This window comes from Pan paniscus, chromosome 2 (genome assembly GCF_029289425.2).
Source record: "Pan paniscus chromosome 2, NHGRI_mPanPan1-v2.0_pri, whole genome shotgun sequence".
In the NCBI taxonomy this organism is placed as follows: Eukaryota; Metazoa; Chordata; class Mammalia; order Primates; family Hominidae; genus Pan; species Pan paniscus.
In genome coordinates this window covers 121,230,923-121,253,606 of record NC_085926.1, presented here as the reverse complement: position 1 = coordinate 121,253,606, position 22,684 = coordinate 121,230,923, and the positions used below count along the sequence as shown (strand labels likewise).

Here is a 22,684-nt window from a genome sequence, read left to right as displayed (position 1 = left end):
AGGGCCTGGGGAGCTGATGCTGCTGCCCTCTGCCCGCAGTACTTCACCTACAGCGTGCTGCTCAGCCTGCTGGCCTGCTCCGTGTTCCTGCAGATCAGCTGCATCGGGAAGCTGGTGCTCATGCTGGCCATCGAGCTCATCTACGTGCTCATCGTGGAGGTGCCAGGTGTCACGCTCTTCGACAACGCCGACCTGCTGGTCACCGCCAACGCCATGTACGGGGCACCTCCCTCACGCTCCCCACTGGGCATGAGACATTGCAGGGAAGTGGCAAGAGCAGGAGGTTTAGGGTTCTGGCACCACAGGGAACTTGCGAGGAGAGTATCTTGTTCCTCCCCAGCCCTGACATCTGGGAAAACGGCCTTGTTTCTTTCCTTCCTTCCCATTCCCAGTAGTTGGAGTGGCCTCAGGTCACCAGGCCCCACTGTGTTTCTTTCTCTGGTTTGCTCCCCCCTTGCCAGCGCAGCCTCCAGTGGGCTGCTTTCACCTTGGTCCAGCTGCCCCAGGCTCAGAGGAGTCACGGTCCAGCAGAGCCGGGCAGTAAGGAGTGTGGGAGCAGAGGGACAAGCTTTGTTGTTCACAGGGTCTGTGTCCCACCTCGAGGCAGGTGCCTGGATATCCGCTGTTCCTCTTCCTCCTGCAGCAACCCAGCCAAGTAGGCAGGCCCACCACATAAGGCTGGGCATCTGTGCACTACTCAAAGGCTCCTGGCTGTGGTGGCAGAGGTTAGGTCCCACGTCCTAGAGGTGGTGGGTGTGAAGGTGGGGCCTATGGCTGTCTGGTCCCACAGTCAGCATGGTCATGTAGTGACAGATGTAAGATTTCCAAGGGAGGTGGCTCCATGAGGGGAAAGACCTTAGGCTTCGGGTGAAATTGGGTTAGAATCTCAGCCTCAGACACATTGATTATTCCTCTGAACCTCATAATTTTTTCTTTGTAAAATGGGAATATTGTCAACCCAAACTAAGGTGATTGAGGCAGAAATAATTTGATCAAGTTTTGTTGGAAGCCGGATGTGAGGATCGGCCAGGAAGACACACGCACCAAGTTGGGCATGTTCCAGAAGCTGTTACAAGCGGGAATGCTTTCATAAGAAAGTAGAAGGGAAGGAGACTCCTCAGATCAGAGTTGTCCTTTGTCATTGGAGGGTTACAATCATTGGCTACAGATTGCAACATACAGACTAAAATGTCTACATGCCAGCAATCAGTACAACTTCATGATTCAGAAATGAATCAGCATTTTTTCATGTCAATAGATTATGCATTAATCAGTACATCAGCAATTTGAGGAGCTCAGATAAGATTCTTCACTTGGGCAGGATATTGCCGTAAATCACAAGACCTCCCTGAAGCAGGTTAATTTGGAAGCCTGGCAAATGTGAACTGTAGATTATCAACGCCCATAGTAGTAAGATGTATTGAAAGTGCCTGATTCGTAATATGCTTTTCTACGCATCACCACTCCCTATACACACACCAAGAAGTGCAAAAAAAAAAAAAAAAAAAAAGTGACAGTTTTGTGTCCCCTGAGAAAATGCAGCAAACTGTACCTTCTTTGAGTGAGAGGAAGGGATTCATCCATCCATCCATTTGTTCACCCATTCATTCATTCAAAAATATGAAGGGCCTGCTATGTGCCAGCCACTGAGCTAGGCAGTGGAGGTACAATGTGGATAAATAGAAAACTCTCAGGAATGTTCCTCTCTTGGGAAGGTGGTGTCGCCTGAGAAAGTGGAGGTGTAATGAAGGGTTTAAGTCACATTCAAGGAAGAACTTCTTGGTGGTTGTGTGGGGGCTATGGGCAGATGACCACAAAGACATGGGACAGTGGAGCATGGGACAGGCTGCAGTCCTTTGAGGAGGAACAGGAGGTCCAGGAACTTTCTACTCTTGGTTCAGGGCTGGAGCAGGGAATGTTGCCCTCCTCTTACTGCTCCTTCCCATCCTCAGCATCTCCTCTTCAGGCGCTGAAGTTGGCAACAGACAGTGAAGGTTATTTCTGGATTGGGAGACCATGGTTTGGCTCTAGGGCAACCTTGTCCAATAGATAAAAAGTGGGCCGGGTGCTGTAGCTCACACCTGTAATCCCAGCACTTTGGGAGGCTGAGGTGGGTGGATCACTTGAGTCCAGCCTGGCCAACAAAATCCCACGTCTATTAAAAATATAAAAATTAGCCAGGCGTGGTGGCATGTACCTGTAATCCCAGCTACTTGGGAGGCTGAGGTACAAGAATAGCTTGAACCCAGGAGGTGGAGGTTACAGTGAGCCGAGATTGCACCACTGCACTGCAGCCTAGAAGATAGAGCAAGACTTTGTCTCAAAAAAAAAAAAAAAAAGCCACTTATGTAATTTAAAATTTTCTTATAGCCATATTAAAAAGGCAAAAAGTATAATTTGACTTTTATTTAACAAGTACTATATAGCCAAAATATCATTTTAAGATATAATCGATATAAAATTCTTAATGAAATATTTTACCTTTTTTTACACTAATTATTCAAAACCTGGTGTATGTTTTACACATACAGCACATTTTAGCTTGCACCAGCCCCATGTTAAGGCTCAGTAGCTGCACGTGGCCAGTGGCTGCCACACCAAGCAGCACAGCTGTGGGATCTCTCCTCCACGCCCTCTGGATGGCAGCAAAGGCCTGGGAGGGGGAGAGGCGGGCAGGCCTCCACCCAGATAGATATGCTGGGGTCTGGGAAGGCAGGGTTTCAGGTAAGAGCTGGGTGGTTTGTGGTCATGAGTATCCAATGCTAGTTGGGGCTGGGCTTTCTGCCACCTCCCACCCTGAAAATGTCGTTGGATATGGAGGGTGAATGGGGCTGGGGAGCCAAGGAGCAGCAGTGGTGGGGACAGCAGAGCAGGGCGTGGGGGCTGAGCAGGAGTGGAGGCCGCCTTATGCAGAAGGGTGGCCCTGACCAGTCTTCCCCAACTCTCTTCACAGAGACTTCTTCAACAACGGGACCTCCCAGTGGTGAGTTGATGCTCCTCGGATAGGGTCGCTCCCTGCCCTCAGCACAGAGCAGACAGGGAAGGCAGCTGGTGCCCAGGTGGGAGGGGCCTTGGTGGCAAGGTGGGTAGTGAAGGAGAAGGCCAACAGGACAGGGAGGCTGGTTCCTCCTGGGGTAGCAAGGCGTCCTCAGGGGGCAGAGGCCCTGGTCACTTTCATGATCCCTGCCAAGGTGATCTGTAGTCTCTGTGGTTGGGATCACCGGCTTCAGATCATCCCATAGGCCTCATGTTAAAGCATTTAGCCTTAAGCTCTTCCCCAGGAGCCTGTGTGAGAACCTCAGACACAGGAGAATGGAAGCTGGTACCTACTTTCCCTCTGGAGTCGAGGAACAAAGGCGAGGGCTGCAGTGCTTGTGGGACCCGTCCCTGCATTGAGGGCTGCTGCCTGGGCAAGGGGCGGGGGGTCACTGGAGCCTCTGTGCAGCCTTCCAGGGGTTGAGCTCTTGGCGGGCACAAGACGTAGGATTTGGAATGGCTGCTTTTGTTAAGAGTATCTATTAGTAACAAAAACAGAATTAGACAATAATGCTACTAGTTTGCAGCACCTACTGTTTGTCAGATGCTGTGCTAAGCATTTTGTTTATAATATCTCTTTAATCCTTACTACCATCTTGAAATGTGGCTATTGTTATCCTGTTGTACAGATAAGCAAACTAAAGTTCAGAGAGATTAAGACACTTGCCCAAGGTTATCCAGAGACAGGGTCAGCATGGCCTGCGTGGTGCCCTTTTACTGCACCCACTGCCCCTGTCTTGTCCAGAGAAGGATCTGGATGTACATGCTGCCTTTTAGAAAGCTAAGTTCATCCCCTGATCTGACCAGAGGGGAGCTCCCAAGTGACAGGGGGTTGTAAGGCGTCAGGAGAGGAGTAATGGCTGCCTGAGCTGCAGGTGCAAGGAGGGTCTGAGATGGGGCTGCCAGCCAGGAAGGCTTTCTGGAGGAGGCACGCGTGCGGCAAAGTTTGAGCAGGGGGATAAGGAAGAGGGGAAGGTATAGTGGGAGGAAGAAAACAGGGCCAGCAGTGGGTGGGGGTGGGGTCCTCAGAGCCCGCTGTGAGGAGCCACGGTGGTCTCAGGCCTGTCCACCACCTCCCCACAGCCCTGAGCACGCAACCAAGGTGGCATTGAAGGTGGTGACGCCCATCATCATCTCAGTCTTTGTGCTGGCCCTGTACCTGCACGCCCAGCAGGTGGAGTCCACTGCCCGCCTCGACTTCCTCTGGAAACTGCAGGTGGGTGGCCCTGGGGCTGGACCTGGGGAGGGAGGCATTTGGGAGCAGGTGGCAGAGACAACAGGCTCGTCTGCTGGGCCAGGCCAAGCCGGGCCTTCGTCTTACACTGTCAAACTGTCCTGCTCAGGCCCCATCGAAGCCACTTGGTGCCCTGTGTCCCCGTGGGTCTGCTCCCTGCACTCTGGAGCCAAGAGGCAAAACCCTGGGACTTACTCCGTGCAGACAAACCCATGCTGACAGTGCTGGGACTCTGACGGGTCCAGGAGGCATGCTTTGAAGTCAGCAAATACTGGCTGGGCACTTACTGTGTGTGTTGCCAGGCAGGGACAGAGGGGAGGTGCGGGCAGGTCCTTTGTGGTGGGGGCAGCAAGGCGTCTGGGACGGGGGAAGGAAGAGTGGCAAGAGGTGAGTGGAGGAGTAGGGGAGGAACCTGGCCAGGGTAGGGAACTGGCACCAAAGGTTTCTGAGCAGGGCTTGACCTAGCCAGAGCTGGGTTGAAGACTTCTCCAGAGGGGATGGACTGAAGGAGCAAAGACTGTTGACCATGATGCATGCATTCCAGCCAGCACTTGGCTCTCCAGGCTGCGTGCCCTGTGCCCTGTGCCTTGTGTCTCCCTGGAGGAAGGGGTGCCTGTGGGCCAGGTTACCTGCTGGAGCATCTCGGAAGGGCCAGGAGGGAGTGCCCAAGAGCACTCAGCAGGAGAAAGCCCTGTCTTCCTGTGGGCTGCCTCACACCTTTTATTCCAGCCCAGCCCTGTGCAGAGCTTAGCCTGGCCCGGCCTCTGCCTCTCCTGGCCCGGCCCCTATCTCTAGACCACTTCAGCTCACCCACAGCTCGCTTTGACCTCCTCCATCCCAGACTTCTTAGAGGCATCAGGATGGAAGTCTTTGGGCTGGAGCAGGAGGCCCTGCTTTTCGTTGGATGCTGAGTGAGGATGGGGGCAAATGGTTGTCCCTTCTGCTGAGTATTTTGCATGGGTTCTGGCTGGAATTGAGCATGGAGGTCTGCAATTGAGGGGTCCCCTGAGTTTGGGGAAACCAGGGAGAATCCCAGAAGGGTTCTGTGCAGAATGCCCCTTGTGAAGCCCTGGGCTGGGGCACCCTGGGGAAGATCCTGTGTGAGCCTGCCCCTTGTCAGGCCTCTGCCTTCTCCCTCAATCCCCTCTTCTTTGGGAACATTTTCAGGAGGCTGTCATTTTTCTGCATTTGCTCTATCACCCACCGCCATATGTATTTTCTGACATGATGCCCCATCACCCCTAAATACTCCCATGTCTACCTTGCAAAAACAAGGTCACTCCCTGCGTCATCCCTGCGCACCCTCCCCATCGGCGATCAGCAGGGGTGCGGCAGGCCCCTCTTAGTGTTGCCAACTGTCCCGATGCTGGTCCAGGATCCTGTGCACGGGTCCTCTGCATCGAGCTGTTCCAGTCTGCAGTAGATCCTCAGTCTCTCCTCATCTCATGGTCCTTGCCAATCTTAAAGAACTTGTTACTCTGGGACCTTCAGACCCATGTCCAGACTCAGGCTGAGCCTTCCTGGAGGAAGCACACAGAAATGGAGCCGGGCACCCCTTGGTGCCTCGCACTGAGAGACTCCACCGTGTTGACCCATCCCACCACCAGTGATGTCAGCCCTGATGGCCTGCTCAACCAGCATCTGCCAGATTTCTCCACTGTCAAGTCCCCTTTTCCCCCTTTATATTTGACTAGCACTTTATGGAAAGAGAGTCTGATATTCCACTAATTTTCTGATCCTCAGCAAATCTCTGCCCAGCAGCCTTTGCATCCACTGGTGGCTCCTGCTTGTCTCAGTGCCTGCTGTGGAAATGCCCGATAGCAATGCCCAGTGTCCGCCATTCCTTCTGGACTTGCTGGTTGGCATTCTACTGCACAGAAGAGCTGTCCCTCCTCCTCCATTGATTTGCTTATTTATTCACTTCTCTACCTCAGCCTGGACTCGCAGATTCCCATGTAATCCAGTGGGTTATCGTCTGCAACCCTCACTATGTATTTTAATGCTCAAATTGTCCTAGGTTTGGCCCATGTGCATTTCAAGTTGGTGTCTGTTATTTGACAGGTCTCCATCACTCTTTGAGCTTTTTCTGACTTTCCAACACACGCGATCTCAGGCTAATCTTGTGCTTTCCCTGCTCCAGCCCAGGAATCTGTGATTTCTTCAAAGAGCCCTCCCTCATTCTTAGTAGTAGAGAGTGGTGTTTAGAAACCAAGGTCTGAGCGTTTGGTGTGCTCGCTGCTTGTAGGTGTGGAAACATACGTGGAAACGTGTGTACACATGTATCTGTACTACTTCAGTATCCATCTGTATAGATCTGTTTTTAATAATCCTGAGTTCATACCACTACCTCCCATTTTAGTCCAATACCTCGGGCTTCTTCCCAGCCTTCCCTGTTCCGCGCTTGCAATGTCATCTCTGGCAATGAGAAACTCACCTCCCATTATCTTTCATGTATGTGTTTATTTGCTCAGTGGTGACCCCCCCGCCCCCTCCTCACCTGTGTGCACACACATGCACAAGAGTGTGTGTGTACATGTGCGTGTGTGTAGGAATGTGTGAGTGAGCCTGTGTCTATCTGCCAGCCTGTGGCAACCTCTCTCCCTCAAGTTTTCCAGCAGGTCCCTCATTTTCCCATCCTTCCCCTGGGATTTTGGGAGAGGGAGCCATCATCACATAAATGCCAATAAAGAAACACCAGAAAGCAGGCCCTTGGGATGGGCAAGTGATAGTCTCTGCCCCACCCCCAGGCTGGCTTAGCAGCCCCTGTACAGTTGGCTGGTAGGCGGACTCCTCAGCATTCTTCAAGCACCTGCACAAGGAACACACTCTGACCCGCCTGGCGCCTGCCTGGCCCCCTCCTAGCCTAACTGCAGGGTCTGAGTTCTCAGGAGAGCCTGCTCTTGTCCCTTCCTCCAGCATTGACCTTAGTGGGGCCACCAAGAGGCTGTAGCCCCCCGAACCTTCCTGCCCTGCCAGGGTGCAGCCCCAGAAGTAGTTGGCTGCATTGTCAGGCGCCCACCTGTGCTGGGGTGGAGTTTGCAGAGGTGGCCGTAGCAGCTGGCCTGGCCCTGGGGATTGGCTCTGACCCCAGCTGTAGCCTGCTCTAGCGGCCCTGCCCCTAGCTTCCACCTCCATTCTGTCTGACACTTTGGGCTGATGCTGTCTGCCACCTGCAGGGTGCATCGAAGGAGCTGTAGTGCTTCTGGCATCTGTGGGCCCCCAGGCATGTGTCTCAGCAGAGGTAGGAGCAGGACTGTCTAGTCTGGTGCATTTTCAGAGGCAAATAACTGACTGCAGGGCTCCTCCATGGGACAGCCTGTGAGAAGAAGCACAGGGATGCCCCCCACCCCCCACCCCCAGCCTTCTCCCGTGGGCATAGCTGTTCCAGAGCCAGACACAGGTAGCTTTATTCATGGGGAGGGACATGGGTAAAGGGTACTGCCTCCCAGGAGCTTAGGTCACCTGGGCAGGAAGGCTGGGCAAGAAGACAGCACAGACCAGCTGGCTCCCCGTGCCTCTGTGGGTGGTGGTGGAAGGCGGGGCCCTTTAGCGTCCAGGAGCCCTCAGGATGATCCCAGTCCTCACAGCCACATTCCCAGGGACTCCAGGAGGCCACCAGGCCATGGGCAGCACAGTCAGGAGCCCACTTACCTTAGGGGCAGGGCTGGCCGTTGAGCCTAGGGGTCCTGGATCTTCTGCCCTGGGAGCTCTTCCTCCATGCTGGACCCAGGTCCTGAAGCCTTGGAAAGGAGCACCAGCTCTTTCCCCATGGACATCCACCACCACAGGGACAGCCAGGGCCCTGAGAGTCAGTCCTGGTCCTGTTGGAGATTCTACTTGCAGCCGAGCAGAAAAGTGTCTTCATTTAGTTAGGAAAAGCCCAAGTGGGCCAGCCAGATTTTTCTCATGAACACTCTTGTCAGATGGTTCCTTGCCACACCTCGGTGTGTGACACCTCTTCCCTTCAGCCCCTTGTAGGGCACTACTGGCCTCTTGACCCGAGGGATCTGCACTGTCCTTTAACCTGGAGGGTGGGTGACCAAAAAATCCCATAGACCCAGGACCCAAACTGGGGGAAAACCAAAGTCACTGGTGATGTCCCATCCTCATCCCAGGGGGTCCCTCCTGGCACTTGCTCCTCCTGGCTGCATCTGGCTCTGGGGCAAGTCTGCCCTCCTGAGAGACAGACTGGGCAGGGCTTTGGGCTGTTTTCCCCCACAGGTCCGTCAATTAAGGTAACTCTGGCTTTTGATTCCATTTCCTGATATTAAGAGGACAATGAATAGTGGAGGAGCACCGGGGAGCTGGAGGGCTGTGTGGGCTGTGTTTTGGATCCTCTTCCCTTCCAGCCTGGTTCTGGCCTTTGGCAGACAGGATCCTTGCAGCCTCACCTCCAGGCTTGTTCCTGCTCGGGGCTCCCTGCTGCAGGCTCAGCACCCCCAGAGAGGCTGGCAGAGAGAGTTCGAGGCTCAGAAATGTCTTTTCTGATTGTCAAAGTCCTGCTCTTTGGAGAAAACCTGGAAGTAGAAACAGCAGAGAGAGAAGGAGAGACAGCAGTACTTGCCAACATCCTGGGCACAAGTTGGCATTTGCGTGACTGGTGCTTTTTCTCCAGGCCATGGAGAGGAGGAGGTAGAGGGGCCGACATCTGGGCTCGCATTGGCATCTGGGTGACTTGCAGTCTTTTTCTCCCAGGCCACAGAGGAGAAAGAGGAGATGGAGGAGCTGCAGGCCTACAACCGGCGGCTGCTGCACAACATCCTGCCCAAGGACGTGGCCGCTCACTTCCTGGCTCGCGAGCGGCGCAATGATGAGCTCTACTATCAGTCCTGTGAGTGTGTGGCGGTCATGTTCGCCTCCATCGCCAACTTCTCCGAGTTCTACGTTGAGCTGGAGGCCAACAACGAGGGTGTCGAGTGCCTGCGGCTACTCAATGAGATCATCGCTGACTTTGATGAGGTGCACAGCGGGGCCTGGGTCAGGCTGTGTTCCTGGGAGGGGCCTACAAGTCCCTGGTATGGGAGGGATGTGAAGAGACCTGGCGCCCCCTTCTACCATCGTGACATAAGCAGTGATGATGGGAGCTCTGCCGGCGGGAACCTGACCGTGTCCCCAGGTGCTGCAATGGGCACCTTGCACACATGGCCTCTCTCATCATCATGTGACAGATGAGGAAACTGAGGCCCACAGAACTCAAGTGTCTGGCCTGAGGTCACTGCCAGTAAGTGGCAGAGCTGGGGTTTCAGCCCACACTGTTTGAACTTAGCCTTTGGCAGCTCCCTGACTGGCTTGCTGATCACCATTCCTCTCATGCCATCTAGGGTGCATGGGGTCCCAGGGCCTGGGACAACCCAGTGTCTGTGCCCAGGGCTTTGAGAGAACCAAAGGAGGGAGGAGTCCTCAGGCTAAGGGAGGAGGCAGGACAAAGATGTGAGGCCCTGAGTAGCAGAGGCCGAATTGAAGCATTCCTTCATTTCCTTCTCATACCCCAGTTGAGCACCTGGCGTGTGGAGGCACTGGGGATGCAGAGCCCTGTAGGGCAGTCTTGACCCTGGGAGCTCCTGAGTCATGGGCGTGAGAGGGGCCACCCCAGCGGGCACGCCGGGCCTGGGCATGGGGCACAGGGAGAAGCAGGATGATGGAGCTTGGCCAGGCAGTGTCAGGAACGGCCTGCAAGACTCCCGGGGCAGTGGAGTGATGGGAGTTGGCTGAATTGAGTGTGGGAAGGCTTCCAGGAGGGCCGGAGCCAGGGGGTAGGGAAAGAGTGTCCTGCTGGACAAATGGAGGTTTCCCTGGGTGGGACGGAGGTGTGAGCTTGTTGAAGGGGAGACAGGAGACCCAGAGGTGACTAGTGACCTTGTCTTCAGGGCTCTTAGCGTGAGGGTGGGCAGGTAGCCCACAGGCACTGTCCAGCGGGTGAGTGAGTGTGGAGGGGCCTGGCTGTGTCAGGAGCGTTGCAGTCATCACACTGATGAGGATGGAGACAGGCCCCACTGTGTGAAGAGCGGACACATGAAGGGCCATGCTGCTGCACTTCCCTGGACATCCTCTGTCCCTCCCTGTGACCCTCGGTGTCCCAGGCTTGGGGTGACCCAGGTTTGGCCTCCTTCATCCAGATCATCAGCGAGGATCGGTTCCGGCAGCTGGAGAAGATCAAGACCATCGGCAGCACCTACATGGCTGCCTCCGGCCTCAACGACTCTACCTACGACAAGGTGGGCAAGACCCACATCAAGGCACTGGCCGACTTTGCCATGAAGCTGATGGACCAGATGAAGTACATCAATGAGCACTCCTTCAACAACTTCCAGATGAAGATCGGTGAGTGGGGCCCCAGGGAGTGCTGAGCCCAGGGTGCAGTCAGGCAGAGGGCTGGCAGGGGCTCCCCCATACCCCATCCCGCATCCGCCATTGTGGTCCCAAGGTAGAAGGCCAGGCGGCAGCAGAGGCTGATGTGGTGTGTTCCCTGCCCTTAGTAGGTGGGGGCAGCCATGGGTCATTCACAGCGGAATCCGCCCAGAGCCTGGCGATGCCTCTGCTGCCTTTTGACATGAGGGCCACATGGGTAGGACACCCCTTGGTGAGTTCCCACCTCACTCAGATGCAGGGCCAGCCTGGTGAGTTCCCACCTCACTCAGATGCAGGGACAGCCTGGTGAGTTCCCACCTCACTCAGATGCAGGGCCAGCCTGGTGGGACCCAGGCTGTGCCTGCTCGAAGGGCTTTGTGGGGGATGCTCTGTGCCGAGGGCATGGGGCCTTCTGGTGGTTGCAGCAAAGCAGATGGCAGTCCCATTTGTTTTGAGTAATACTGACCTAACAGCGTTGTTTTATTTAAAAGTATTCCACATTCATTCAGTAAAAATGGAAAACAGTAAAATCAAATACTTGATACATTTTAAATACAAAATGTATAAACATGTTACCAGTCATTAAATTTGCAAATGTAGAACAACATTAAACATGTAATCTGCAAAATCGTTAGCAAAACAAAGTGAAATAGTTTAAAAAACTAAACATTTAAAGAATCATGTGATAGTGACCGTGAAATGATTATATTCTGACTTCTTAAAAAGAGTTACTTTTTACTCTTTTTATACAAGTTATGAAATGGGTCAGTGGGGTTATTGTTGAGTTGAGGTGGTGAGCAAAATCTTCCAGTGGCTGCTCATCCAAACTGGGGAAAGAAATGGTGAGGAGGTTGTGACAGGTCAAAGCCCTGGATCTTCCCTGGACTCCTTCTTTGTCACATGCCTTGCCTTGGTTGGATGGCTCTGGAGGGGCTGTGCCGATACCTCTGTGGTGTCCAGCAGAGGTCCTGGATCAGTTTCAAAATAGTCATGACCATATTCTTGCTCAGAAAGTCTTTGAACCAAAAACATATGTATTTTTTTTTTGTAAAGTCAGTTTTGTTTCATTACCCCCAACCTTTTGACAAGTTTCAACTCTACAGAAGAGTTGAATGGTAAAATGAAAACCCAGGTACACACTTCCCCATGTGTTCCACCCTACTGTGTCCATAAAATAACTGTGGAATGCCAGCTCTGAACTCGTTCCACAAAGCCCAAAGTATTTCTGCAGTTTGTTTGTCCTTAGAATAGATCTTACCGAGGGTGTACAGTCTGATGGAGCACAAGTTAGTTTAGCAATAGAAAGTTGACTTGGTGGAGTGTTGCTCCTCCTGAGGTCTGTGGAGGTAAAGAATGCTTTCTGAAAGAGCAGGCCTTTGTTCTATTAGCCATTAAATGCATTATCAACTCCCTGGGTATGTTTCAAGCCATCAATGATTCAGATTTCAAATTTTTAAAAATTACAATTATCACCCACAAAAGTACTGGCATTTCAGTTCTCAAAATTAACACATTATACCGAAATATTGGATGACTAAAAACCAGTATTGTGATCATTCGTGTCCTTGGGAGACATTTTGTTGCAGCCTGAGTGTCAGAAATCGGGTTTTCCCTGGGCCAGCTGGCTTGCTTTATCCCATAGGCACAGTGCTTTGTGGGCTTGGCCAGGTTTGCATCCTGCACTGGCTGCTGGAGGCCCCGAGCACAGCCAGCTGGGAGTCTGCTTTAAGTGATGTGCAGCCTCCATTTTTGCATTAACGTCACGCACTCTTGGTCTTGTGTAACATTGCCATTCCTGTTTTCCTTTCACCCCATCTCGTCCACCTGCTTTGGTTTGCATTTTTCTCCCAGTGTGTGTTTTTGAAAAGCCTCAACTCCTTGATTGGATCAGGCCTGGGGACTGAGTATAGAATCTGCCAAGAGGTAGATAAGGAGCCGGGCAGGCAGCTGGGAGCCTGTGTGGCAGCTCCCCTCCTACAGACTCAGGCTTGTCTTCCCTGGGTGGCATGGCTTTGGGAAATAGAAGCCATCAGGGCTCAGTCTGGTCAGCAAGGGGGACAGTCCAGCCTGGTGATGGCACATGGGGTATAAAGCTGCCTGCGGCTTGGAAGGACTGATGAGGAGGGTCGTGGAAGGAAGTTCTGAGGACTGATGGCATTGCTGACCAAGTGAGGGTCACCAGGGGCCTAGTTTGGAGCTTCTGTGTTTTCAGTCCTGCCCTTCACACACAAGAAACAGGCAACAGTGAGGCCTAATGAGGACAGTATGAGACTGGCAGGTTACACAGGAGGGAATGCCCCGTGCCTGGAGACAGGACAGGAAATGTCTAGAGAACATCAGTTGAGCCAGATACATGGGGGCAGGATTTAGCCTGGGGAGGAGGAGAGAGAACGCTTCAGGAGGGAGAAGCAGCTCAGCGAAGGCTCAGAGGCAGTGATGCTCAGGGTTGCCTTGGGTGGGATTGGGAAAGTGGGCAGAGGAGAGCCGAAGTGGTGGCCAGAGCTTGGTTGCTGCAGTGTGCCTGCTCCAGCTCAGAGGCGGGGGAGCAGGAGGACTTGGAGAGAGGAGACTGGCACAGGGCGATGAGTTGGGCAGGATCTAAGAGTGAGAATGGTGAGGAAAGAAACAGAAGAATGAGGAAGAGAGACACAGCCAGTCTGATAGGTTGCGCCTAAATGGCTCCAAGAGGAGGAGGATTAGGGAAAGGCAACTGCATTGCACAGGAGGTCACTAGAGACCTTGAAGAGGGCACTCCTGGTGAGGGGTGTCAAGGACACAGGTGCAGGCTCCTTGTGTCTTGCATTCACAGGCATTTGATAGGAGCAGGGTAGCGGGAGGCTGCAGGGTTTAGCACAGCCTTGGGCCTGGAGGCCCACGGGTGTCTCAGGTTGGGAGTCAGAAGGACCTGCGGCATGTGGCGAGACAGATGGTGGCAAGGTCAAGCCAGAGATGTGATGACTGTGGCTGATTCCTGTCCCCTGCAGGGCTCAACATCGGCCCCGTGGTGGCCGGGGTGATAGGGGCACGAAAGCCTCAGTACGACATCTGGGGCAATACCGTGAACGTGGCCAGCCGCATGGACAGCACTGGTGTACCCGACCGCATCCAGGTGAGTGCAGGAGCATCCACCACCCCTCACCCCATGGGAGGGCCTGTGTCTGACACCGAGAGGTCTTCAGGGCAGGCCACCTACAGTTCCCAGTCAGAATGTCTGCAGCCAGATTCAAGGGTGATGGGGCTGTTGACGCTGATGTCTTGGAAGCTTGGAGAACACAATTGTGTTTCAGGCCCTCAGCACCTTGGACAGATCTTCAGGCTTCCGCAGAGCCCTCTACTGGGCATGGAAGGGATTGGGGGCTGCTGGGAGTGGATCTGATTGTAGAGGCCGAGCTGAGAGTGCACATGCAGGCCCCAGTGCCTCCTAGCCCAGGCACACAGAGAGGATGCAAAGATGTCTGCAGGGAGCAGGTCTTACCCATTGAGCCTGCAGCACTCCTGGCCTGGCTCAGGAGAGCCAGTGGGGGCTGCTGGCCCTGGGATGGTACCTCCCCCAGCCCCAGCAGCCAAGGGCCCTGGCCACAGACTCAGAGGCCTTTTCCCCTTGCTCCCTCCTTTGCGAGCTGGGCTTGTGGTTTCCAGGCCTGCTGTTCTTCAGCTGCTGCTTTTTGAGCCTTCCTTGATTCTCTGCTGCAGTCTGATGGCAGAGGCACCGCCCTGGGCAGTAGTCCTCCTGCACGGCCCTCACCCCCAGTTCTGTGTGAGGCTGTGGGAGGTCAGCTCGCCTGGCCTGTTTTTCCAGGTGCTAACTGTGCTGCTTTTAAGGCCTTTTGCCAACACTGATGATACTGCTTAAATGTCCCAACTTCTGTCCCCCACAGGGCCTCTGAATAAAGGGCCTGACCCCAAGCACAGTCCTGGTCCACTCAGCCTGACCTGGCTGAGGTGTGGATGCTGGCCGAGGGGCCTGGCCTTAATGGCCTTTTCTCACCTCCATCCCTGTGCAAAGGAGAGAAGGGCAGCAGGATGGGCCTAGAGATAGGAGCAAGGGGCATGTGTGTTTCCAAGGCTTCCAGCCCATTCAGGGACAGGCGCAAGGGACTCTCTCAGCAGCCACAATAATGACCCAGCAACTCACCTTGTGTAGGGCTGCACCACACAGGAACTGCAGCTAGTAACACAGTGGGGTCCCCTCTCAGCAGCCCACCCAGCACTCCTACCCCCTGCTCCCTGGCACTTGCACTCACCGGTGGGCTTGCAGTGTGGCTGGGGTGGGGAGCTCTGACGATGCTCACAAACAGCTCTTGGGTCATCCCAGGAGCCACTGGCTATGCTGCCCCTCCCCACATCTGTCCCCCACCACTCTTCTCTTTCACCCAGCAATGGGATAGTGAAATTAGTGAGGCCATCGGTGAGCTCTCTTCTTTGTTCCGAAAGCTAAAGCAGAGCCAGGCAACAAGACCTGGACCTAAGCACAGGCCCTGCCATTTATTCACTGTGTAACTCAGGCTCGTGACTTAGATGCTCTGAGCCTGAGGGTAATAATAGTATAGTAGTCACCTCACAGGAAGATGCAGTGAGATAAGCAAAGGCTCTCAAACGACCTGTGGTGAAAAAAGCAGCTTTTAAAAATCGTTCTGATCTGTCACGGAGGGATGCTTTTGTACAATGCACCAGGGACACACTTGGAGACAGGCTGCAGCCAGGTCAGATGGCTTTGAAAGCTCCCCGGCACTTACTGTCCACTCCTGAACTTATTCTGGACTCAGGGCAGTCAGTCCATGGACCACAGGCCACACTGAAACAGCACACGCAAGCTGCCCATCACAGTGCCTGGCACGAGCAGGTGCTGAGGGTGAGAGCTGGCGTTGCTCTTTTCTTAGGATCCCTTCCATGGTGAGCTGCTGTCAGTCCCTGAGAGCACCTCAGTGGGGCAGCTGCCCCTCTCCTTCTGTGTCAGGGGCGGCAACAGGGCTGGGCAGTCAGAGGTGGCTCTACCCCACAGCAGTTCATGGCCAAGGCCATCAGTGGCTTGCCCTCTCTCCTCCTTTTCCCCCACAGGTCACCACAGACATGTACCAGGTGCTGGCTGCCAACACGTACCAGCTGGAGTGCCGGGGCGTGGTCAAGGTCAAGGGCAAAGGCGAGATGATGACCTACTTCCTCAATGGAGGGCCCCCGCTCAGTTAGCAGCTGTTGGCCAATGGTGCCAGGCAGCCTGGCCTCCAGAGGCATGGAAGCAGCTTCTATGTGTGCCGGGGGTGGCGGGGAAGCCATGCTCCAGCCCGCAGGGCTGCGCTGCTGAGATTTTCCACTTGGACTCCAGAGCAGCTTCTGCCTTTGCTGGTGGGCAGCGGCCTCTGTCCCAGGCCCCGGGGTGCCAGCGTCCTGCGAGCACCCAGCTGACCAAAGATGTTTCCCTCTGTAGAAGACTCTGCTAGACTGGGTCTGAAGCTTGAGTTTTCTAACAGGTGCTGCTGCACAGGTGGAAAGGAGCCGTGGGAATGTGTGTGTGGCACGGCCCAGACAAGGGCAGGGCTGAGGGAGGGGCCTCCAACTCAGCTGGGGGTAGACGGGCTCGACTGTGGCCTGGGAGAGCCTAGGGGTCTGCTTTTCCATGTGAGCCTTTAAACTTCAGACAGGCCACCACCCTGCACCTGCAGGGGCTTTGGCGCAGGAGTGCTGGCTTTGGAGGGACTGTGGCCTTCATCGTGGTCCTCTGCCCACACCTCCACGCACACAGACAGTGCCCTAGGAGGGAAACAGAACTAATTACGAGGGGGAGGCAAGAGGACGCCAAGCAAGGAGTGGTTATTCTGAGAAAAATATTTATTAAATAAAACAAAACAAGTTCTCCGTGCCCTTCTTTAGACTATGCTAGTTGTATGCGTGTAAGAGACACACAAGCAAACGAGGACGCCACTCGGTGGGAGGGCGGGGATCCCCACTTGTCTTTTTTGTATTTTTTATTTTGTATTATTGAAAGCCTTGGAGATCTCACAGATATGCCAAATTCTATATTTTGTAAATTATATTAGAAAACAGCTGTGCACAGCAGGACGTGTGTGCTCATTTGTACTGTGTGTATGTCGGTGTATGTACTGGTGTATATGTGTGTGTGTGTTCATGCTGTGGAACTGGTCTCACACAGGATGTGTTTCCCTCATTTCAGATTTGGCAGTTTTGGGTTTTCCCAGGTACCACCAGAGCAGTGGGTGTGTGCTTTTGGGGTACCATATGCTCAGATTAAGTAGGAGGATGCATGGACACATTGCCGCATCATCTTTCTCTGACACATGCACACGTATGTACACACATGCACACACCCTCCTTCCCCTAAGCAAAACGCAGATGGAATAAGAAAACAAAAAGCTGCTTTCCCATCCCAGGCCGAGCTGGAACCAAGGGACGCAATCTCATCCTGCGACAGGCAGTGTGGTGCCCTCCACCCTCCGCCCTCCACACCCTGAGATTTCAGACGTTTGCGGCTTACAGAGGCAGCTCCCACGGATTCCAGAGTGCTTACAGAAGTCCAGGTGCTTTGCAGGCTGGGACGAGGAAGCCAAGCCTCCCTGGCCTACTCAGTTGGCCAAGGTGCAGGTGGCTCTTCCTGGAGATGTTCACTCAGACTGGGGGATGCCATGTGCAGCCTTCAGGTTTGCAGAAAGGGAGTGGCCTTGACCTCCACCGGCAAACCAGGGAGAGGAATGGGTAGAGCCCAGCTTTAGAGTCCACAGGGAAGCTAGCAGGAATTTTGCTTTATTGGGAGGGGGCAGTTAAACATACCAAGAAAAAAATACTATTTTTATAACCTATGAGGAAGGCATTTGGAAAATGATACTCTAGCACAGAATTCAGTGGAATCCTTAGGGCCCATGCCCAAATCTTTCCATTGCTTCTCAGGTTAGAATGATCTTCACCTCCAACATGAGCTTGGAGGTGATGAGGCAGTGGCTCTGTGCCAGCTGCCACAATGTGACTTTGATGTCCACCTGTACCACCTCTCACTGGGCTCTAGCACCACCCTCCCCTCCCTGCACACCAATTGAACACAGCTCTGAGAAGCAGTGTGTGGACCCAAAACTGCCAAGCCTGAGTCTGTCCCGTGCTTCTGCTGCTCCATCCTTTGAGTTATGCATTGCCATCCTGCCGTCAGCCGCAGGAGGCCTGCTTTCTTCCAGCTGTTGTTCTCAAGTTCCCTGCCCCTCCACATCGCCCACCAGTGGTGTTGGGTTTTCGTTCTGCTTCCAACCTGAGTAAAGTGTGTGCGCTGAGTTCATCCCATGTTCTCCCATGGTCATGGCCTCCCGGCCCCATGGGGACCCCTCTCCCATCCCAGCAGTGACTGGTGACAGTGTGCAGGTGCAGTGCTAGCTCTTCGTTCCCTCTAAAGGGTGTGCACTCTTTTTATTCCTACTCTTGCAAAAACAGATACGATTATGATTTCCCATGGAAATTGAAAAGTCTATTTAAATAATTTAACTATTAAACACTTTCACTGGTAACGTGTCCTGGTCTGATTTGCAGGTTGAGCCAGAGGGGCCTGGCCCTGGGTTGAAGAACAGTGTACCCAGCCTTGGGGGTGCTGGGGAGGGGAGCCACAGAGGGCAGAGAACTCCCCTGAGCGGGGGACAGCACCTTGCTATAGAAATAATGTTGGCTGAAGACTGCGGTCCTTGTGGGAGAACACTGGTGACCGTAGCAAGAGTCAGTGCATGGGGCTGGGGAGCAGGTGCACCCAGAGCAGGAGGCTGAGGAACAAGAGCTGAGTAGGGACCAGAAGTGAAGGGGATACAAAATCCAGTATCAGACCAGAAAAGACCAGGTCCAGGGAAGGATGCTCTAATATGTTTATATGTTGGATGAGCCAAACATGTTTATATGCCACGGGAAAGAAAGGTGAAAACACAGGCATGGAACACAGATAATGGAAAGGACCCAGGCAGGTGAGTGGGGACAAGCTGCAGGCCAGAAGTGAACTGATTTGACCTGCATAGCTAATAATGATGGCATTCTCTGTGTGCCACACTGGGATATGCACCATACAAATATTATCTCATTTAATCATACTGATGAAGGAACTGAGGTGCAGAGAGGTTGAGTTATTTGCCTAAAGCCACACAGCTAGTAATGAACAGAGATGAGTTTCAGAGCAGGCCTGTCTGCCATCAAACCCCATGCAAGGAAACTCATGCAGACCTAGGACTCCTCTCCCCGCTGAGAGGAAGGGAGAGGTGGTAGGGGAGGCAGGGGCCCCTGTCAGCACTTCTGCCTGCTGTGCCATCAAATGCCAGGTTATATTTGGGTTAAGGAAAGAAATTCAGAGGGGGTTGCTCACATTAAGTAGAACACAGGTATAAATAAAGGCAGCAGTGAAAAAGATTTCACAGCTTCACTGACCAGTAGCCACGTGGGGACATAGATGTGACAGTCCTGGGCATGTGGCCTCCTGCTCATTAAGGACTTCAATGTGCCTGCAGAAAGATGTCCTTTTACTGAGGTAAGACTTTAAGTCTGAGAAATTTTCATGCTGGAGTACATTCATTAGAAAAGGAGACCAAATGATAAAATGTTCAAACTTCAGGGGCCAATTGGCCTACGTGGGAACCTCAGCTCCTGAAGAACTTCCACCCTGCTGTAGCCAGTAGAGACTAGGCCCTCAGGCAGGCTCCATGAAACCACGCATGTAGATACCAAGGAAATGCAACTCAAAACCATCAAAAGCCCTTTCCAACCCCATCCCCACTGAGCTAGTCCCAGAGAACCTACTTGTTTCTCCCTTACGAGGGTCTACTTTTTTCCAAAAGCATACTCATATCTAGAACACCAATAAGCAAAAAGTTGATTTGAAAAGATGCTTTTGATAGGTGGGGTGAGTTTTGAACACCACTTTAACGCCCACTGACAGCAAACATCACTAAAACCAAGACCAGACTTCAGCCAACATGGTGATGATTTGACTGTAGTGTGATGTTAGCAGCTAATTAGTGGGAAGACAGTGAATGCTGGTGCATTGGAGAGGCTGAAAATAAATATTCGCCAGCTAGCCACGTTACTCTTAAGACATTCAAAGTTAGAAATACATTCACAGAACTTTTCCAAAAGCAAAATTACCTGAGTGGCATGTAGTTAAATGACGCCAGGAGCTGCGGGTTTTCCATAGTGCTGCAATGGCCACGAGCTGTTCATCAGCGGGATATGAGCTTCCTGGAGTCTGAAAAAGGTGCTGAGCCCGGGTCCCTGCAGGGCAGGAAAGCCTTTTCAAGCATTTCAGCATATAGTGTTCACAAGTGCTTAGCAGATTCTCACTGCTGCCTGAACAAAAGAACAATGATGGCAGTGACAAACACGCTCTGAAATCCGGCAGCTTTTGAATTTGTCTAAATCCAAATCACACACTAAAGAGAACAAATGCTGTCCAGTTCACCTTCACAGGGAAGGGATTGACAGGGCTTGGCCATGCTGGCCCTGGCTGCCCACCGCAAGGCCCCCATCACCGAGCGCAGGATCAGGAGGAGAGTTGGAAGGGCTGCTGTTATTTATGGGTGTGGGGAGGGGGAGGGCACAGCAGACCAGAGAGACCATCCCACTCCATTTGGATGAACTTCACGGTGTGTAGAGAGCTTCCACACACATTTTCTCACCTGTGCCTCCTCAGGCCTGGGAAGCCATTCAAGAAAGGACCAGAGCCTTGCCCGAGGCCACCCTGGTACTCAGAGCAGTCCCTGTGGCACTAGTCCAGAAGCACTTCTGTTCAGGGTGCCCATCTAGCTGGGTATTGAAGAGCTTGGCAGGAACAGCGGGCTCGCCACTCCTCAAGGTTAACAATAGATGAAATGAGATCTGATGACTAAAGTGGGCTTTTCTTGTCCTTCCAGACTTTCACAAAAGCCGTCTTGGTGGCTTTTCATTCCTGTCTTGGGAAGGAAAATGTGATATTGGCTGTCCTCTTGCCATCTTTCTTTCCCACCTGCAGGGTCCCTGCTTGACGAGACAGACATGAGCAAAGGCAAATGAGGGCATTGGAGTAGCTGGTCTCCAGGCTCGCTCTCTCCTCTGGCACTCCCTGAGTCTAAATATTTGTGTCACTCTCTATCCAATCTTCAAGTGCCAGACCACATGTATGGTGCAAATATAAACACAATCTAATTAAGACGTTAAGATTTAGAGCCAAAGGCACAGAGACAAAAGAGGTAAAAGCATCGTGCCAAGGGGGATCTGTGGGAAAATCACCTTCAAACCAAAGTCAGAACCAGCCCTTGCTTTGTCCTCCTGCAGACACCAGTCTGGCCCAGCAGCGTTCACAACATCAGCACAGTCAGGGGTGTCTCCCTTCCAGGGCCCCATTCAGGAGTGAGGGGTGGGTGGAAATCAATCCAGGTTCACAGAGCAAGCAGAGGGTCCAGAGAGGGAAGGGGAGGAAGACGGTGAAGAGAAGGATAGGATTCACCTAGAGTTGAGGGCCAAGTAGGCAGGCATCCTGTCCCCACGGGATTCCCAGCGCCCAACCTCACCTGCCCGAGTGTCTAGTGAGCAGAGCTGAGCCACTGAGGGCATTTGCATCCCCAGGGCCTCTCTCTCCTACTGCTACTCCATCAGGGCCATGAATTTAAAGAATTCTCACTGGAATCCATAAGGGGGACTATCACTGTGTTTTCCCTTGACCGATTTCTAATTTAGATCTGCCTGGAATCTCAGGTTTGTCAGCATCTCTGGTTAGCCTGAGACTAGTTTTCTTACTTTGCAAAATTGCTTCCCCACTTTGTTAGCTATAGTGGCAGTCCCCTCCCGGCTCACATGGGTTTTTTTGGAGGGTGCCTTTTGCCTCAGATTCTTTTAAAAGCCATGTTGCATTTGTGCAATTTAACAGCGCCTTTCAGCTCTCACGTCCCCAGCATCTGCATGATACTGCAGCTGAAGGCTGTGGCTGCATCCCCACACGCCTCACCTTCCCATCAACGCGTGTGCACACTCACGAGGGCCCTTAGAGTGTGGGCACAAGGGCTGCCGCCATCCATGAGCAAATTGTAGATCAGATTCGAATGTTCCAAGTCAGGTGTGTTGGGACCAAAATGCTGGTTCCATGCTGGATAGGGCAAGGTTCTTAGAGGCACCTCCCTCACTCACCAGCACCCCAGTGCCTGGGAGACTCTGCAGGTACTGGCTAGCACAGTCTACCACTCCCAGGTGTGTGACACAGGGCTTCATCCTGCTTCCTTCCCTCAGGAGGACTTTAAGGTGGGCAAAGCACCTGGCATACAGCAGGCATTTGGCAAATGTGAGTCCTTCAACCCCCTCTTCTCTCTTTGGATGCACCTCCAGTGCCCTGACCAGAAGTCTGCCCACAAGTGCCTGCCTGCTAGATATTTCAATGGGATTCTTACTTAAGTGGTGGCTTCTGAAAAGTTTTGTGCAATGATTTACGACATTCAGGGGCATTTGCAATTTAAAAGACTCTTAGCACCTTTAACTGCAACAAGGAAGACCACAACGTGGTGGCAAACGCTCTCCTAGCACTTGATGTGCCAGTCTCTAAGTGCTTTACATTTACGCACTCAATCATCACAACACTGCTTTGCCAAAGGTACGATTATTATCCCCACTTTACATCTGAGGAAACTGAGGCAGAAGGATTAAGTAATTTGCTGAGGTCACCATACTAGTAGAAGAGAGAGCCAGGGATGATTCTGGCTCCAAACTCTTAAACACTATTTTACACTGTGAAAAGTTCCCTTCTATTTTTTGGTTAATGTTTTCAGAGGGATCACAAATTCCCTAATCACCTAACAGAATTCCCATTAAATGACATCAAGTCAAAGAATCAACCTATTCTGGCATTTTGCTAGGAAAAGCAAATGTTTGTAACACCCAAATCACCAATAATGCTTTTATTTTCCACATCAAGATTTATATGTTAGTTTTAGTACAAGTACTAAAATGTATACTTCTTGCCCTAATAGCTAAGGTATACATAAGCTTCACCATACATCTTGCAGCCATCTGTCTGTCCTATGTCATTGTTATAAATGTAGAGATTTTCGGAAACTATTTTATTCAACCTGGGACATC

The 22,684-nt window shown here is 52.7% G+C and overlaps 1 protein-coding gene across 2 annotated transcripts in view; it reads left to right on the top strand.

Moving 5' to 3' along the window:
- The window catches only part of ADCY5 (adenylate cyclase 5), a 167,105-nt gene extending 148,981 nt beyond the window's left edge, over positions 1–18,124 (top strand). For both annotated transcript variants that reach the window (XM_008950512.5, XM_034957194.3), the window contains exons 15-21: positions 40–215; positions 2,954–2,983; positions 4,120–4,252; positions 8,966–9,229; positions 10,387–10,591; positions 13,603–13,727; positions 15,677–18,124. In XM_008950512.5, coding sequence (XP_008948760.2) covers positions 40–215; positions 2,954–2,983; positions 4,120–4,252; positions 8,966–9,229; positions 10,387–10,591; positions 13,603–13,727; positions 15,677–15,805 — 1,062 coding nt within the window. In that variant the 3' untranslated portion in view covers positions 15,806–18,124. The remainder of the gene's footprint in view (positions 1–39; positions 216–2,953; positions 2,984–4,119; positions 4,253–8,965; positions 9,230–10,386; positions 10,592–13,602; positions 13,728–15,676) is intronic.
- Positions 18,125–22,684: the final 4,560 nt, after the last annotated feature.